This window comes from Stegastes partitus, unplaced genomic scaffold (genome assembly GCF_000690725.1).
Source record: "Stegastes partitus isolate 25-593 unplaced genomic scaffold, Stegastes_partitus-1.0.2 Scaffold900, whole genome shotgun sequence".
Classification (NCBI taxonomy): Eukaryota; Metazoa; Chordata; class Actinopteri; family Pomacentridae; genus Stegastes; species Stegastes partitus.
In genome coordinates, this window is record NW_007578631.1 from 274,666 (window position 1) to 292,982 (window position 18,317).

At 40.4% G+C, this 18,317-nt stretch overlaps 1 protein-coding gene across 1 annotated transcript in view; it reads left to right on the forward strand.

The window, feature by feature from the left end:
• The window catches only part of dbpa (D site albumin promoter binding protein a), a 39,118-nt gene extending 29,282 nt beyond the window's left edge, over positions 1-9,836 (forward strand). The window contains exons 4-5 of the mRNA XM_008293666.1: positions 6,758-7,011; positions 9,621-9,836. Coding sequence (XP_008291888.1) covers positions 6,758-7,011; positions 9,621-9,836 — 470 coding nt within the window. The remainder of the gene's footprint in view (positions 1-6,757; positions 7,012-9,620) is intronic.
• The last annotated feature ends 8,481 nt before the right edge of the window (positions 9,837-18,317 follow it).

Sequence of the window (18,317 nt, forward strand, 5' to 3'; positions counted from 1 at the left end):
GTCAGATCAAGCCAGCAGCGGTTCATCTGATAGAGTCGCTGCTTTGTGGACAAACAGATGGACTAGAGAATTCATGTAGATGGATAAAAAGATGACAGAAAGAGACTGTATGGAAGTGTGTATGAGCATGTGTAAGGCCTATGGAGTGGATGGATGATGTAGGGTGACATCTAATCATGAAAACCATAATTATAGTCACATATCACGATTATTTTTGATTATGTAATCAATTAAATGTAACCAAAATTGTGAAAAATGCTCGTCAATACACTTCAAGCACTAATTTAAATTCTGCAACTACAGGTTGAAAATCTAAAGATGCTCAATTTACACTGTTACAAGGTAGAAAAGCATTGAATCCTTATTGTCTGTAAATAAGAAAGTGTTATTTTGCTACTCTAAAATGATAACATATAGTTAAGGGATGTCAAGATCAAGTTTTTTACCTTCGATCTGATCTAAGTCTTTAACTATTTAGTGTCTGCAGATACCAAGTCCCAGTCTCATACCATTTTCCTAGATATTACACACTTGGGGCTGCAGGGTGGCGCAGTTGCCTCGCACCAAGAAGGTTGCCGGTTCGCGTCCCGGTGGGGGCACCGGAATATTTCTGCGTGGAGTTTGCATGTTCTCCCCGTGCAGCGTGGATTCTCTCCGGGTTCTCCAGCTTCCTCCCACACAGTCCAAAAACATGTTGAGGTTAATTGGTGATTCTAAATTGTCCGTAGGTGTGAATGTGAGTGTGCTTGGTTGTCTGTCTCTAAGTGTAGCCCTGTGATAGACTGGTGACCTGTCCAGGGTGTCCCCTGCCTTCACCCTAAGTCGGCTGGGATAGACTCCAGCCCCCCACGACCCTAGTGAGGATTAAGCGGCGTATAGATAATGGATGGATTGCACACTTGTAAATTAGCTGTAGTACCTGGTCACTCTCACTGTTTAATACTTTAGCAACCAGAAGAGGCAGGAAAGTCCATTTTGGCAAACAGAGAGCATTGTACTGGTTTAGCTACTAAATGAGAACCATGACAAAGTCTTCAATGATGCCTAATGATATGTTAATCAAGCTGTGATCAACTAGCATTCCTACATCCTCGTGGCATGTATCAAGACTATGAGGGTTAAAACAGCAGTACCAGCCCAGGACAAATGTCAGGTCAATTTAATTTGTATCACAAATTAGCAAATTGTTGATTTATAATGCTACATATATCAGGATTTAAAAAAAAGTTTATGGCACCTGCGTAACAGCAGATGTAAACAAAGGATCAGGCTTACTTTTATTTATAAATGTATTTATTTATTTATTATCAATCAGGAAAAAAATTGCTTTGTTTGGCCTCGATCCCAATTTTAGGATTAGAATCAGTTCATAGGGTAAACTAAGCAAACAATCCATCAGTCGTCAATTAAGTTGATTTGAAGTTGTTGTTTAGCATATGTGCAGTATTCTGCTTCACTTTCTTAACCAGATAGTTTCTAACTCTGTCTGCTGTGTGGTGCTCAGCAGGTCAGGTACAGTCTGCAGTTGTTGAAAGGCGAAGCGGATGAGAGAGTTAAAGTGAATCAAAACAGCAAAGTTGTGGCCACAACTAAAAAGCTAAAGGCTAAAAAGCTAACCTTGGATTAACAATGACTATTATATGTGAGTTTTATTTCACATTTTGTGTCGTCTTTTGATATTTTTATAAACAAGACAAATGTGGCGACTTTAACTGGTTAAATTCATCGCTGTATATTATTTAATAGCTATCAAGTTTCAGATTTGCATAAGTGCGGATGTTGCTTATGACAGGTTAAACGTCTCTGTTTTCTTTTTTGTCACACTTTTTTGGATTATTGCTGGTGACATTTTGAAGCTGTACCAACTTTTAACATTGTGGTATTTTTTTGTTTGTTTTGTTGCCACTTAATGCACATCATTTGTCAGCAACTATAACTTCTCTTCCCACGAAACCTTCAATCTTTTATATTATATCGTCATTAATTGTCTGTTCAAATAGCAACCTCCACTTGTGTCAACAGATAGAACTGTAGTTGTTGAGAAATACATTAATACAGTATTCATAGCCACCGATATGTGCATCATAGTGTGTTTTAAACTATTTAAGAAATGGTTATGTGCTGCCAATTAATGCTACATATGAGGATTTCATGTAAACTGTTCCCCTTTGTGGTGTTTTTTGTTGGTTTGTCAGCAGCTTGCCTGTCTCTTTCCTTTTTTTCTCTCCCCATATTCATAATTGAAGTACCATGTCAACATTAGTAATCAGCTGAATCCAGTAACTTTTCCATTCTGCACTCAGTGTTTGGTTAGGAGCGGATTTTCATGGCTTATGCATTATTTATGTATGCAAGCTGATCAGTAAGAGCATCATTACGTGCACGTTTGGAGCAGTTTAGGTTGCACTGGTCGCTCCGTTACTTCATTTATTTAGCAGACAGCAGTGGCATTTAAGCACTGGTGGCACCAGATAACAACACTGAGATGCCTTGAAATCGAAACCTCTTTGAAGAGAAATGGAATGGAAATCAGGTTTTGCCTCCTGTGCCAAAATGTCAAACTCTGCATGATGACAGGTCGCCAGAAGTCCGTCCAGTAAACAAGCCACCGTATTCGTGGCTCCGTGTGACTTCTGTTTACAAGCCTCAGGTTGATTACGACTATATAACCAAATATACAAAAAAAAGTCAGCTTTTCCACTCAGGCTTAGAGCAAAGCAAAGCAGCTGTAAAGGATAATAACTGGAGAAACGGAGCATTGTGACTGAAGGTTATGTAATTCCAGCCTCGTAGTTGGAAAAAAAAAAAAAATCAGATATAGCTTGTATTGGCAGATTCAGCTACAAAATGTAGGATATATTTTTATTTGGTCACGATTCTTGTTTGGCACGACAAAATCTTGAGAAAGTGTAGGCGAGTGTCCGTTTCCTTTGCTGCTGGAGTTGTTTTTTTAAAATAATCAGATCACAATCACTGGGAAGGAGTCAAACGATTGGATGTAAACAGCCGTAAGAAGATTTATTCTGCGGGTTCAGCAGGAGTTTAAACCTGAGAAAACCACCATTCACAAAGTTTACATGTCCACAGTCTCCTGCACACTCAGTGTGCAGTCCAGTGTTTTCAGCTGGATTTTTCGAGGGGGAACATGGGGGCGTTGTCAACCTTTCGCTTCACCTCAGATATCCCAACCCCTGCCTGGCATGCAGTGTCAGCCTGGTTTCTCAGAGCATTGTGTAGGATTTGGTTGTGGTATTGTGGTCGACACGCATAACGAAATGAGTGACAGCTTGCAGCAGCGTTTGAGAAGCAAATCAGTGTCAGTCGTGTTGCTCTGACTGACATTTCCAGGTTTGAAAAACACCTCGTATGCACAAAAGGCTTTGTCAAAAGGATAAATCCTTCTCTTGATGCAGTACAACAAAATGAGGATATCTAATTAATGCAGAATTTTTAGAATCTGTCATTAATAACAAGGATTTAGGATACATTTATTAAAAAGCTATTAGAATTTCCCTTTAATCTCTGCTCTCTCTGCGGGTAAAAATAACTCGCAAGTTGAATTTTTCTGTTTAGCTCGCTCCAGTATCTGAAATCTTTCCACTACTGTTTTGGTTGATATCGGTCACCAGCTTTGCAGTTATTTATAATCTGTGGCACAGAGCCTGGAGCTCCAAAAAGCATCTTACAAACGCTGCCACAATAGGGCTCCGACTGGTACTGGAATGATTGCTCAACTAACATTTTTATACTTCAATTCCAAAGAGGAAACATTTGAGGAAAAAATACAGTTTTTTAAGTATTAACAATGGGAAAGAAACGTCATGATAACCAGCCGGTGCAGAGATTTGGCTGAAAATAGACACTCTTGTCTTTTGTTCTTTAGCGCAGTGCAGAATAGCTGCAGGGGTAAAAGCTTCATAACTCACTCACTGCCACATGATTTACTATCAGGATCCAGGAATCGCTTCTAATTCCTGCTAGTTTGATGTAATTTACGTGAATTCATTCCTAAACCCTGATTTTTAACACCGTTAACGTGCCTTGGCAACACATGTGAAGATGTCACACCACTAAAACCTGCTTCACAGCAGCTCCGACGCTATCTGCTCTTCTGAAACAGGCAAACAAGCACAAGACTAGTGGCCAGATTTCTCTAAATGTTATCAACATGGTTCAGGTGAAATCATTCTGAATTTCAAAGTGAATTTAGTATATCGAGCACCACAAAGGGTTAAACAAGAAAACCTGATCTTTCCTGCTTGTTGCAAATCCAGCATGATGTGAACCCGCTGCCCCGCCGAGCGTTTCTGGCTCGATACTGACGCTCGGTGGTGAGTTAAAGTGACTGCGACTACTGTGGAGTGAAAGCAGAAAGTAGATGATGGTAGTTTGTGAAGATTTAAAGGCAAATGCAAAGGTTTAATCTCATTTTTATGCGTATAAGAGACACAATTAAGACCAAAAATGTGAGTTTATGACATAAAGCATTTCCCCTCCATCCCTCTTTTAGAGTTAAATTTGAACATATTGTCCAGTCTATAGGGTAATCCTCTTTATGGACCGCTCATCTCAGTGGGCCTCATGCCTTGCTGGCTGCTCTCTGGATGAAGCAGCACATGTGACTGTAGCCTGCAGCCTGTGGTGGAGTTCACCAGCAAACACACTGAGGCTGACCTGTGTGGAGTTTAAACACCACCACCACCACCAACAACGACAACAGGTTTAGCTGTTTTTCATCAGACCGTGTAGAATCGAACTGAATCGGATCCTTTACAAGCTCTAAGATCACAAGATAAATGCTAAGTATTTAACAATAATCGTTAGTGTGTGTTACGTTAAGAAGGAAGAACAGAAGAGATGCAGTTTAACAAGAGTTACAAGGCTTGTAAAACAAAACAAAAAAAATATTTTGGAATGGCAAAATCATATAAATTGAGTTTTTTTGATTAATTTGTCTTTTTTTTGTACTGTCGGTTAAAATGTGTGGAACAACCACACAAATTTTTATTTCTATTTTTTTGTTATTCTAGATCTGATTTTATATGCATTAAAGACCATTGTAATCACAGTGCAAAAAATAATTACTACAAAAGTCTAAATAATAAATAGAGAAATCAAGATAAAGAACAAAAAAATATAAAAACATTCACAGTATCATAAAATTGCATCTTGGCCTGATGCTGTGAAGGTTTATTATGAATGTGAGAGCTGTATCTATGAGTATCATTGTGTTTTGGCCTGCAATGTTCTGTCATCTTACAGGTTAAATAGTGAGATGTGTTGCTGCGTTAGACTGAAACTGTGCATTTCCATTGGCTGAAACCACTTGATATTTTATATCCTTTACAGTGGAAGCTGGTTGTGAAGGAAAGATGTTGAAAGCACAAATTCATTAAAAATTATTTACTTTCTAATGTACCTACACTGAGTAGAAACTGGAAATGTGCAAAGAAAACTGAATTTCTTTAAAGACTTTCTATAGTTTACGGGCTGCTCCTTTACAACTGCCACCGGTGAAGGAGAAAGAGCAACAAACTATAAACTGCATTTTTGTCGTCATGTTTTGTCAACATCCAGAGTTCATCTCAGCTGATGGATGTGATCAAACCTCCACTGAGGATTGCTTCTTGTCGCCGCCTTCGGCTCTGCTGCTGCTGCTGCTGCTGCTGCTCTCTGACATGTGACCGTCCTCGCTGAGGGCAGATGGGCTCTAATCTGCAGATAAAACTAAAACTCGATGATGATGATTGGACGGCTAAACCAGTTATTAAGCTGCTGATTCAGTGTTTATTGCATCTGAATAGACCATCGAGCAGATTATTCTTCACTGGAAACGTAAACACAATTAACGAGCTCCCCTTTTTCTTCCCGTCTCTTCCATTCACCTCTCGTTTCTTTTCATTTCTGTACGAGTTTTGAGCGGTTGCGATGGCCGTGAATTGCCATTTATGAACAAAGATGATGATTGTGGTGAGAAACAGATGGCATCGTACAAACAGGAGCTTTATTAACAAGATATTAGTGATTGGACAAGGCTGCAAGTTTGTGTAAGTACACAGAAAAGAACCATTCTTATGACTTAATAACGTGGAAAAACTCAGATGTTCTGCTTCATCTGGTTTATGTGGTTTGATCAGAGGTTGTTTTGATTCGGTTCCTGCTCAGACGTCATGTTTTCCTGAAGGGAAAGAGGAAAATATGGAAACAGCCTGCAAGTTAAAGACACAATAAACAACTTGTATACGAGCTCTCGTTCTGTGCTCCGCTGCAGTCAATGGAAGAAAATAGACTTTTGCATGATAAGATGGGGTTTAGGTGAAAAAGAGGGAACTATTATGTTTAAGTGTGAATTAGAACAAACCAGACATGCTGAATTACTGCTTCTGAAGTTTGACTTTATGGACAAAAATCCTTTTACTTTTCAACTTTTGATGCACGTCATTGTTGCATTGGTCCAACAACAAAAGGGCTAAAAAAAAAAAAAAAACTGTGGAAAAGCCAGACATTGTGAAATCCTTTTTCTCTGCAGAGCCACCAGCTGTTTATCTCAATGAACCAACTTTGACGTGACAGTTATGGTGGGAACATGAGACTTTTTGGGGGGATATTTTATCATAATTTTCATGAACTTTGGATCCAAGCTTCACTATTCATGGCTACATTTAGTAGTTTGAGTTACATCACGTGAAATCTGACTACAAAACATGACAGAAACTGTTTTTTTCTGAACATCATGTTCTCTCTTTTGCCTCCTCAGGTGGTCAGGCGGTGCCTCAGGACCCGTCACCTTCTTCCACCTGCCCTCCGGGGCCCCCCGGACCTCCGGCGGTTGCCAACGGCGGCAATGACATCATGGTGAACTTCGACCCCGACCCGGCGGACCTGGCGCTGTCCAGTGTGCCAGGCCAGGAGGCATTCGACCCGCGACGACACCGCTTCAGCGACGAGGAGCTGAAACCCCAGCCGATGATCAAGAAGGCCCGCAAGATGCTGGTCCCCGATGAGCAGAAGGTACTACATCTCCCACAATCCTCTTCTGTCCTACACGCAAACCTTTACCCTGCTTCGCTGCGGAAATGTCATGTATATTAAGCTGTTCCGGAAACACGGTCAGTTTTGTTTGTGAATTTTTAGTCTTTAAAAATACAGATTATTATCTTGAGAGATTAAAATATATGGAATTATTTTTTACACTGTTAATAATATCATATAATATAAACATACATGATTGTAATGGCTAGTTTTCACTCTTATATCTACAGATACATATCAGAATATAGAAAAACAGTTTCTTGTTCCAAACTTCCTCCTAAAATAGTCAAGATCCGTCTTTTCTTTTACTTGTAATTTTTAGAAAATTCTCATCCTAAAAAAAGTAGTTCCTTGATCCAAGAGAGACAAATTTTCCAATGACTCAAAAATACATCAACTTGTTTTAGGCGCAAATTAACTTTTTTCTTATGCTCAGCTTTTATTTTTCTTGATTATAGTGAAACAAACGGCCTTTTTCTTTCTTCTCATTTGATCTTTATATGTAGAATTTTCTGAAACATCTTGAAAATTTGAAATATTCTCGCAGCATTTGCAGATTATGTCACTTAAATATGGACTCAATTAGAGACAAAAATAAGGTGAAAGAAGCAAAAATGTAATTAAGCTATGAAACAAATATGTTTAAGTCCAAAAGTTCACAACAACTCCCTTGTATGTGGACAGAGGTCACATTTTCCTTCAGCGTTGTGTTTAAACAGAAGCTACAGCACCGTCACCGTCAAGGTAGAAAATCCTGAACTTCATCACAACAAAGGTTGTGGTTCTTTGACAGCTCTGGGTGCTGATGCGGAAAAAAAACGAGGAAGTGTGACACCCAGTGGTGCCGATCCCTCCCAATGAGCCCTAAAATATTTGGTGCTCAGCTCGCTGCACAACAGAGAGAAGCTGTGATCAATGGCTCATGCTTTCATAGTTCAGCGCGGAGCAGCTGCGGCCGCGGAGGCGTTTATAATTTATAGAGATGACGCTGCTCACCTTGCTGTGTTCAGCCGCTGTTTTATAAATCATTCGTACGCCTGTTTGGAAAAACGATCTCTGGTCAAAGTCAAGGATGAAGTTCAGAAGTGCTCGGCAGCTTCTTAGAAATAAGCTTTTCAGTTTAGTATCAACACTGAGGTGAAAAGATGGAAAATCTGACTCCGAATAAGAGCCGACAATATTCCGAGATTACAACCTTAATGTGAATATTATTCTTAAATAAACGAGTTAGTGTTTAAAAGCTGATCCTCTCAGAATGTCCTTAAAAATGTTGTAGAATGATGTACACAGATCCTGAGCTTTCACTTCCAGTTTGACCTCCTCTTTTGCTTCGTGGGTCCAAAAGTTTAACACAACGATAGTTTCATAATTTCCTCCTCATGAGCCTTTTATTGGCCAACAAATTTCTTTCAAGCCCCAAACAACAAAGTGAGGCTGCAGGGCTTTTCTGCAGTGGATTAGTCCGTTCAGCTGGGTTCGAACTAAACAGCTGCATTAAGAAAGAACTCCTTTCATGGAGATTTATTACACATCTTCACGAGTTGCTATTATTGTTTAGCATCGAACACTAATTCACTTTACTGGCTTTGCAAGATGATTAATACTGAGTTTAACACGTTTAAATGCTTATTAATTCATGTCTTTTGTACACATACAGAACATTTGATTGCTAGAATTCCTTAATGCCTGTTTTTCTGTCTTTATGTGTTTGTTTTTGAGCTTTTAAGTGTCATTTTTGGCAGCGAATATATAGTTCGAGCATTAAGACATGAGGATATCACTACACTTTGTAATGTTTTACTGCTCTTATTGCATGGCCACTTATTGGAGGCAAAAAGAAGCCCCAAAAACCCCACTAACTGCAGTTTGAAGCACAAATGCACATAGCTTTCCACTTTCATGCCTTTATGTTTACTGATGTTGCAGATGCATGCTACGCTTAGCAGTTGCTAACTGTGCAACTAATGCTGCATTTGTGTCGTATTCTACAGAATACAAAAGTGGAAATAATGTGAGATTTCAGCACTTTCTAACAGCTGCACTGCCCTTTCTTCCACGAGAGCAACACAATAAACCTTTTGAAAATGTCTGCAAAACATCTAAATAGCACCTAATTAGGTCTGTTTCATTTGAATCTGTTATCTGCTGCCACTAAAAATAGCTAATTGAAGCTACAATTTAGTTTATTTAATGTGGCAACAAACTAAAGTCCCCATGTTTTGAGACATACACCGAAAAATCTGTGTTTTTGGGTGCACTGCACTTTGACAACCATGTTTGAGGCTTTTAAAACACCTGCTAGTGTATCATATGTTAGTCTATTTATTTATTTTGTTTGTATTCTGTATTTATTGTGCAGCAGTTTTAGTGTCCTGTGGTTTCAACTATTCAGCTGTGGCCACCTTTTCCTCCTCCTCCTTCCTCCTTGTCCTACCATCATCTCTCTTTCTCATCATGTTACTGACCCTTCTCGTCCGGCTCTCTCCTCCCTTTTTTTTTTTGTCTGTGTTTTTGTTCTCTCCTCTCCCCACCTTTTCCTCCCCACAACACACCCCAACATACCACACCGCCGCCGCCGCCGTCGACAGGACGAGAAATACTGGAGCCGGCGCGTGAAGAACAACGAGGCGGCCAAGCGCTCGCGGGACGCCCGGCGGCTGAAGGAGAACCAGATCTCGGTGCGCGCCGCCTTCCTGGAGAGGGAGAACGCCGCCCTTCGCCAGGAGGTGGCCGACATGAGGAAAGAGCTGGGCCGCTGCAGGAACATCATCAACAAGTACGAGAGCCGGCACGGAGACTTGTGAGGAGGAGGAGGAGGACGAGGAAGGAGTTGAAGGAGGAGGATGAAAGGGGAGGGCGGGAGGGGAAGAGGAGATGAGGAAAAGGGTACAAGGCAAAACCCAACAACAGCAGCACTTTAGTTGAAGTGGCGAGGGTGGGGGGAAAGGCTGGCGTAGATCTGCAGTAAGCGCCGCGCGACACCGGGCGCAAACACGCAACAAGTGTATGTTTTTTAGGGCGCTCGCTGTGCTTCAGGATGTCATGACAGGAAAGTACAGCGACGCCATTTTTCTCTCTCTCTTTTTTTTTTTTTTTTTTCCCAGTTTGACTCTCTTTGTACATGCTGCTTCGCTGAAAAAAAAAAAATCCACACAAAACGTACTGTATCACCACCTTGTGACCACCTCGGCAGCTTAAACGACGTCACCCTCGGCGCCGTGCTTTGCGCCCGGTGTCGCACAGCGTTTTTGCAGGTAGTGCGTTCCTGGCCGCTGCTCTGGCCAGTTCAAACAGGGTGTTGAATTCACAATATGCCAGTGAAATCTCACTTTTTAAGCTCAAGGCATGGACACAAAAGCCAGGAGAGGTCAGACATGTAATTTTTTTCTATAAATAGGACAAATAATAAAAAAGAAACATGTATATTTTTGAACTGGGCAGGAAGGCAAAGACTAGTCCAGCATAAAGGAGGAGGAGGAGGAGAAGGAAGAGGTGCAGGGGTTTTCGTCCATAAACGCAAAGAGATTTTGACATAGGATTATTGTATATTTTTCTATTAGCAGAGGTATTCAGGAGGAGGATTTTGGAGATAATCTTTTGTATATTTTATATATGGGGTGGGGAGGGGCTGTTAGCTGGACAGTCATGGGGCCACATAAAGCGCTTTTCCTCCCAGCTGTTTATCGCTAAACGACAAATAATCTATTTTCATCTTTACAGAGCTGGTTAGTCGGAGGCAGAGGTGTAACAGAGAATGTATCACGGTTGAATCAGGTATTTCACACGGTGCGAGACAAGGCGAGGTATCTTAGTAACGATTGTTTTCGGTGGGACGCGGGGAGGCGACAGGAGGAACACGGTTTTAAAAAAAAACAGAAACTTGTATAGTTTTAAAGAAATTTTTTTGTGTTCGTTTGTTTTCCTTGTGAGCTCGTTGAAGCACTTGAGTTATTATCTTCTATTTGATTCCGTGTCTGAATTTGAAATAATAATCGCAGGGCTTTGATTTTTTTTTTTCTTCCTTTTTTTTCCTCAAAAGGCGAAGGAGTAATTAGCCATCAGAACAGCTGGATGTGAGCAGATGTTCGAGAGTAGATAAGGGGGGAGAATTTCGCTGGCAGGTTTAGTTCGGTGAATGTGTCTTGCTCACGTGCACACACAAACTTTTTAAACCGTTGCACAACATGATTGCGGTCTTTTCCCACTACTATTTACTCCTCGATCATGTCCAGGAAGTGCAAAAACCTTGTTTGTTGATTTTTTTGGGGGGGGTTGATCTACTCAGATCGAACAGTGACTGAAACCCTTCAGCATGCAGACACACAAACACACAGACACGCACAGTCCTCACCCGGTTTTAACCCTTATTGTTGTTGTTGATGTTGTTATGGACTTCTATGGTGCTGATCTGATCTGATCCTCCACTTGACACACAACTACACACATACTTATAGACAAAAATCATAATTGCACATATGCAAACACACAAAAACAACACTTCCACCATCTCAAACACAGTACTGAACTGCCTATACCCTTTCTTTGTCTTTTATTCCTTCTTTTTAGTTTATCTTTTCTTTCTTTTTGTTGCATATTGTATTGATAAATCGTATATAGATTTACACAAAAAACACTTGTCTATACCTCTCCTTCAAACTTTACCCAATGAGAAAGAGAAATGCACCCTACTGCTACTGTACCATACAACTGTACTATTGAATATTAAACTATTCTCTCACTTGATATATATGTGTATATGATATATGCTTGAAATATGTGATTATAGTTGTAATATACATAATTGAATATATTACGGAAAAACCCATTGGAATCATTTTGTCAGTTTTTTCTCAGGTGTTTTTGTCTGAGGTATTAAATACGCATATTAAAAAAGAAAAACACACAAAAAAAGTTTCAGATCCAATCACAGATTTTGTGGTTTGGTTTGTTTTATTTTTTTCGGACAGGGGTGGGGGGGGTTAATATGTTTTATTTTTCTTGTCGGGTTTTATTGTTATGGTTCAGTTTTAGCCCGGTTTATTCCGAATTCACCAGCATGGGACTGAAAACTTTTCCCACAGACCAACTGACCGTCCACTAAGCCCCGCCCCCTCATTAGTTACTGTTGCTATGCCTGTCAATCTTTAGATTTGCTCTTTGTCTCTGGACAGCGTGAAACATGGCCGACACCAGCGAACACGAAAGAATATTTATACTACCTATAATACTGTCCTGACTGAAAACTACTCGTAAAGACGTAGATGGAAAAAAAATGTAGTTTCTTTTTCCAAACAGTTTTGTTTCGGTCTTCTTCTACTCTGTTTATTACAGATAATGTTGCCAATATGGTGAACTCCTAACGACACAATGCAGCCTAGTTGACTCAGTTCATGGAAACAATTTTTGCGACCTTTCAATGGTTCACCTTATTTTTATGGAAACACAGTTAACAAAATGTAGTGGCTTTTATTGATGACAGGTAAATAACAAATGGTGATGCGAAGTAACTGAGTTAAAGTAATCTCAGCTTGGAGGCAAAGAATGTTATTTATTGATGCGTTTAGTCGGCACTTCTGAGTTTCCTGAACATTAACCACAAGAAAATGGCGTCCATGGATTTGTTTCCTACCACTTCAATGAAATCACTTGGCTGCACAATTTATTAGATTTTTGAATGTTTTGAATCTTACCGATTTGATCCATGTGTGAACTGAAAGAAATTAAACTTGGGTGAACTGCCGCTGTTTAAGCATAGGCTAGGCAGCTTAACTTGGAAATATTTAGGGTAGAAAATATACAGCAGAGCCACGAATGGAACGTCTACTAGCAACCAATGTCTACTAAGCATTGGGCGATGAGCAAATTGTTCTACACAACTCCATTGCTGTGCTCCTACATAACTGATACTCAGAATACTTCTGGAAACTTCTGTCTCCATTTAAAATCCCATTGAGTTGTGGAACTACACTAATTACTAAATCTTGCTAAATGCAGTGTCATGGAGCTCACCTTATTGCTATGTTTGGATAGATACAGCAGTTTAACACTGGCCTTTGTCAGATACTTGTTACAAGCAGCCATGAAAGTTTGCAGAGTTGATGCCATATTCACATTAATGTATGACGGAAGCAAATTTTCTTTTTGCAGGGTGGTAGAGGAAAAACCCATTTACATTCATGAGGAAAGTGCCTGATTGATTGTTGAGTGACCAGTGAAACTGGTTATGGTGAAGCTAAGAATGCCAAAGACATAGAAAGGTGGGTTGTGCCTTTATCACTGTGCAAAATGAAATTTTGCGGGAGGGAAAGTTATCAGACTATCGATTTAGATGGACCTTGTGTCATCACATCCAACCTGACCTAATGTGGAAATTAAGTAAAAGTACAAATGTATGAGCATCAGAAATGTATGTAGAATGGTCCATTTCATAAAAATGTATACTATACATAGGTATTTTATTTTATTTTAGGTATTTATACACATTTTATTATGAAAAATAGAAAAATAGCAAACTGGCTTTCTCAATAATACTTATGAAAATTCTATTTTAATAGCAACATTGTTATTATTGTTATTTGTTATAAACAAGCAAATATTGTTTGTTTATTCTAAAAGTACAATATTTGCCCCTAAAATGTAGTAGTGGAATGGAAGTATAAAGTAGTAGAACATAGAAATACGAAGTTCAAGCAGCCTAAAATTGCACTCAGTTACAGTACTTGAGTAAATGTACTCAGTTACTTTACACCGCTGCTATTGGCCCAAATGTGAGGCCGAACCCCTTGAACGTCACATCGCTCAGCTTCATTTTGACTGTCTGAACTCATTATTTGCTCCAGAAAACCAACGAGCTGTCTCACTGACTAAATACGCTGTCAGAATGTCGGTTAGTACAGTGTACTCCGGCGATTTGCTTCTGTGACTTTATTTTGGAAAGGAAATTCGAAAAACTCTTTCAGTACAGTAAGAAATCCAAAGCTTGACAAGCCGCTTCAAGTCACAACCGGCGAGCTGTGATTGGACAGTCGGGGTTTAGTGGACGTTAATTCAGAACTGTCATGTTTTTATTTACAGTTGCAACTAAACCTGGTTCTTCTTACCTGCTATACAGTCACACATGAAGTTTTATGATTGTTCCTTTCTTGTTAAATGTCTTTTCAGTTGAGTTTCTTCAGGGGAATCTGTGATTATATTAACACGTAAATCACCTTTTGATTCCCACGACCAACCTTCACTTGATTTCCCATGAGCCTGTTTGCTGTTGGCACCATCCACAGAGACTTTACCGAGCCCCAGGTGTATTATGGGAGTTGTAGGTTGATTCTTGAATCATTTTTTTCCCTTCTCCCCCCCCCCTTTCTCTTGTCTTCTTTTTGGGATTACAATAAAACCTGAGACACAAACTTTTGAATTTAAATCCCTGGAAGAAAAGTCTCAGAGATTCTCACACGTTCATCTGTTGACGGGAGAAGGAGGCCGTGTGTTTTTTTTTTCTTTTGATATCTGGGATATTTGGGGATTTCTTCACAGAAGTTTCAGAAACTTTTTGACAGTGCTATTTTTCTATGTGACTGTGTTGTTTGAACGTGTTACGACGTTTTTTTCTGGCCGGCGTTTGAGGCCCACTCTTCACGTGGTGGCAGTGACAGTTTGCTGCTGTGCGATATAAAAAAACGGCATTGCGGGTAATAATGACAACAATAACAATGATGATAACAATAATGTACACAGCCTTGTTATTTCTTCTTCAACTTTGTGGATTCTCAGCTAACTTCTCCTTGTTGTGACTGACTGTTATGAACTACAAGTCCCATGAGCGCAACACTACCCTGACTTCTCACCAGTATTGTGTGCTGTCCACGAGGGGGGGGGGGATGATGGCATATGTGGTCTTTTTTCCCCCTACAAACACCAATAAAGGCTAATCCTTATTCACCGACAGAGCTTGTCTGGTGTCTTGCTGTGTGATCTGAAAGTGTGTATAAAAAAAAACAGTCATCACGTTTACTGTTGAATTCAATGTGCAAAGTGTCGCTATTTGATGGCTGCTTGCTCTGCAGAAAAGGACCATACTACTGAAGAAACCAGAAAACAACAAACCACAAAACACTACAAGTTTTTTCTCCATAGCTCACTTTTTCCAATGTAGTAAGGCATTTTTGAAAGAACAAGGCTGCACTGTGAAAACAAAGGTAAAAAATATATAAATGGTGAAAATGTGCCAGCAGGGGTGCCAGAAAAAATGTTCAAAAACTGTAAAAATGAAGAAAAATATCTGTACAATAGTTGTGATTTTTACCAGATTTGAATACAGTAAAACAGTGTACTTTTGTGTAAAATTAAAATGTGCAAAAATACATCCCTTGGCCCCAAACACCTGAGAAAATGACGACGGATGACGAATGCAAATCCTCTACAAATCAGAAAAGAGGTGAAATCACAGCCGCAACATGCTGCACTTGTTCTTCTGTTGCCTGTAATGTCATTCTTATTCCTCTGCAATGGCCTGTTCAGGTAGACTTCCTTCATTGACCTGCAGATCACACACAGAAGTGCAATTACAGCTGCAATCTGTATATATGCTCTGAAATGGGATTGCAGTGCTTCACTATGTTATTATTGTGTCGTCTCTGCATGACACACTGAATAATAAAACAAATCTTTCACACAGAAAGTGCAGCAGAAGACCATTGGGAGGCACTCGGACCCTTCTGACAGCTTCTCTCTTCACATGTCAGATCTTCAGAGTGTGCGTCTGTTTCATTGTGTCCACGTGCATGTACACTATATGCAGCTATGTGCGCATTTTTCTACCTAAACACGTGTGTCTGCATGGATGTTTCCATGACTACTGCTATGAATTGTGGGTTTTCCTACACACAGGGCAGCGATGAAGCCCCTCGACTTCGGTTATATAACACACACACCGGCCCTGTTTGTGTGCCCCATGTGTGTGCGTGTGTGTGTGTGTGTGTGTGCATGTGTGGGAGTGGATGGCCTCACCACCTGTATGTGGTGGGTTGTTTCAGCTGTTCCGCGATGTTTACGTCACCAGCTCCCCCCTCGTCACGCAGCAGACCATCTGCACAAGCTGGTGCTGACACTCAGAGCCAAAGCGTGCCCGCCTTGTATCGCCACGCTGAGCCGAGCCGGGCCGAGCTGTGCTGGGCCACGCAACCCTGCTGCTGAATGTATTTACAGTCAGGCCGGGGAGTCCCGAAGAGCAAGGGTTTGGAATTGCATACAGCTGCATCCTCCTTTTACACTGATTCTGTAATGTCTTTACTGTCTCATCTTTAATTTGTTTGGCCAATTCTTCACTCTGAGCAGCCACAACATAAAAACCACTGACAGGTGAAGTAAATCAAATTGATTATCAAGAGACTTTGACAAGCTGTGATGGCTGAATCTCAGGTCTCCAAAATGGTAGGTGTTGTGCAGTATCCTTGGTATGCAAGGGTAAGCACCCACTAAAACAGCACACAGAGCATCACAGTTGGCTAACTGTGGATCTATATGCCTGCAGGTTTATCAGAGTGTCCATGCTAACCTCTGTCCACCACTAAAAGAGCTCAAGGTGTTGACTTGGCTTCTAAATTCCTCCAAATCCTATCCCTAGAGGCCCTGTCTTGCAACTTCCAGGACTTAAAGGATCGGCTGCTAATGTCTTGGTGCCTGACACTCACAGGACACATTCAAACACCCAAACCTCAACACCTCAGAGCTGTTACAGCAGCAAAAAGAGAACATGTACACTATTAGCCAGTTGTTTTTAATGTTGTGGCTGAATGGTGTTTCTCTGCTAATTGCAAATCTTACTGAGTGTTACAGGTAATGTTCACACAGTTATGGACTTTCAGGAGAAATAGTTGGAAACGAGTTGCCATTACGGCAGTACAGACTGTAAACCAGCACGGTCACACTTATGTGTATATAATAGTGCCAGTCTATCAAGTGCTACACAGAGAGACAAGCACATTCACACCTACAGACAACTTAGAATCACCAATTAACCTCAACATGTCTTTGGACTGTGAGGGGAAGCCGGAGAACCCGGAGAGAACCCACACTGCACAGGGAGAACATACAAACTCCACACAGAAAGATCCCAGGCCTCCTAACCGGGACACAAACCACGGCTCTTCTAGTTGCAAGGTGACGGTGCTAACCACCGTTCCGCTGTGCAGCCTAAATCAAATTTGTCTAATCTAAGTTATTTTGTGCTCATTTGACTGCAGCTTTCTAATGTTTACGTCGTCATTCTCGTGACTTTAAATAGTGCTTACGGTATACCTATACATAACAGACTGGTTGCAATTTTAAAAGTCTCTAATGTGCTGCTGGAGAAAATACAAGCGTTCAAAAGGAGTGGAAAAAAATAAGTGAGAAGACTGTAGCAAAGGGAATCCACAGAAACACAAAGGAAAGAAGAAGAGAAAAATCCACAACCAGTGTACAAGAAAAATGTGGAAAATGTATGCAGCCCTTTGTCCGTCCACCTGTGTGTGTTTGTGTGCGTTGTCTTCTTCAGACCCAGAGAAGTGGGTGAGAGGTGAGCTCAGCGCTCCACCTCGAGTCTCAATGGGAACCAGATGGCTGAGATTCACTCGCAGTCGTGTTTCCATCTCGCTTCAGAGGACGCTGACATCCATTCATTTCCTGAAGATATTAACGAAAACCCCAACCCTTTTTCCTATAACCTTGAATTAAGTGTAGCTCACACTTAACACGTGGACCAAGTCGACATGTTTGCGTTATGGGGATTTGCTTTTTGTCCCCAAAAGGAGATTGAGTCCTGTGTAACACAAGTTTGAGTGTTCAAGTCGAGTTAAGGCACTTCTCTGTATCTCTGTATTTTATTGTTTTATCTCTGTATCTATTAATACAGTTTATCAGCACTCAGGGATCACAATGAACAACGCACACAACCAACACCACTGAACAATAAAAACGACTGAAATCATCGTTGCGGATTCGTCCTCAAGAAAGAAGCAAATGTTTACTCACAGATACAACAATCTCTCCGATGTGATTTCTTTTATATGTGTAACATGTTCTGAATGTGCAGAAAGTTTTGAATGTGAGCAAATGAAATAAATAAAATGAATGAATTCGTCATCGACATGAAACAATGCTGCATGCACATTTAGAGGTTTCATCTCCACACAAAAGACACAAATCAGGATAAAATAATAAATCATGCCCACTCAATATTCAGACAAATCTACACCCAAATGTCTCAACAATCACTCAGATGGTTGTAAAAACAAAGCAAAAATGTCCCT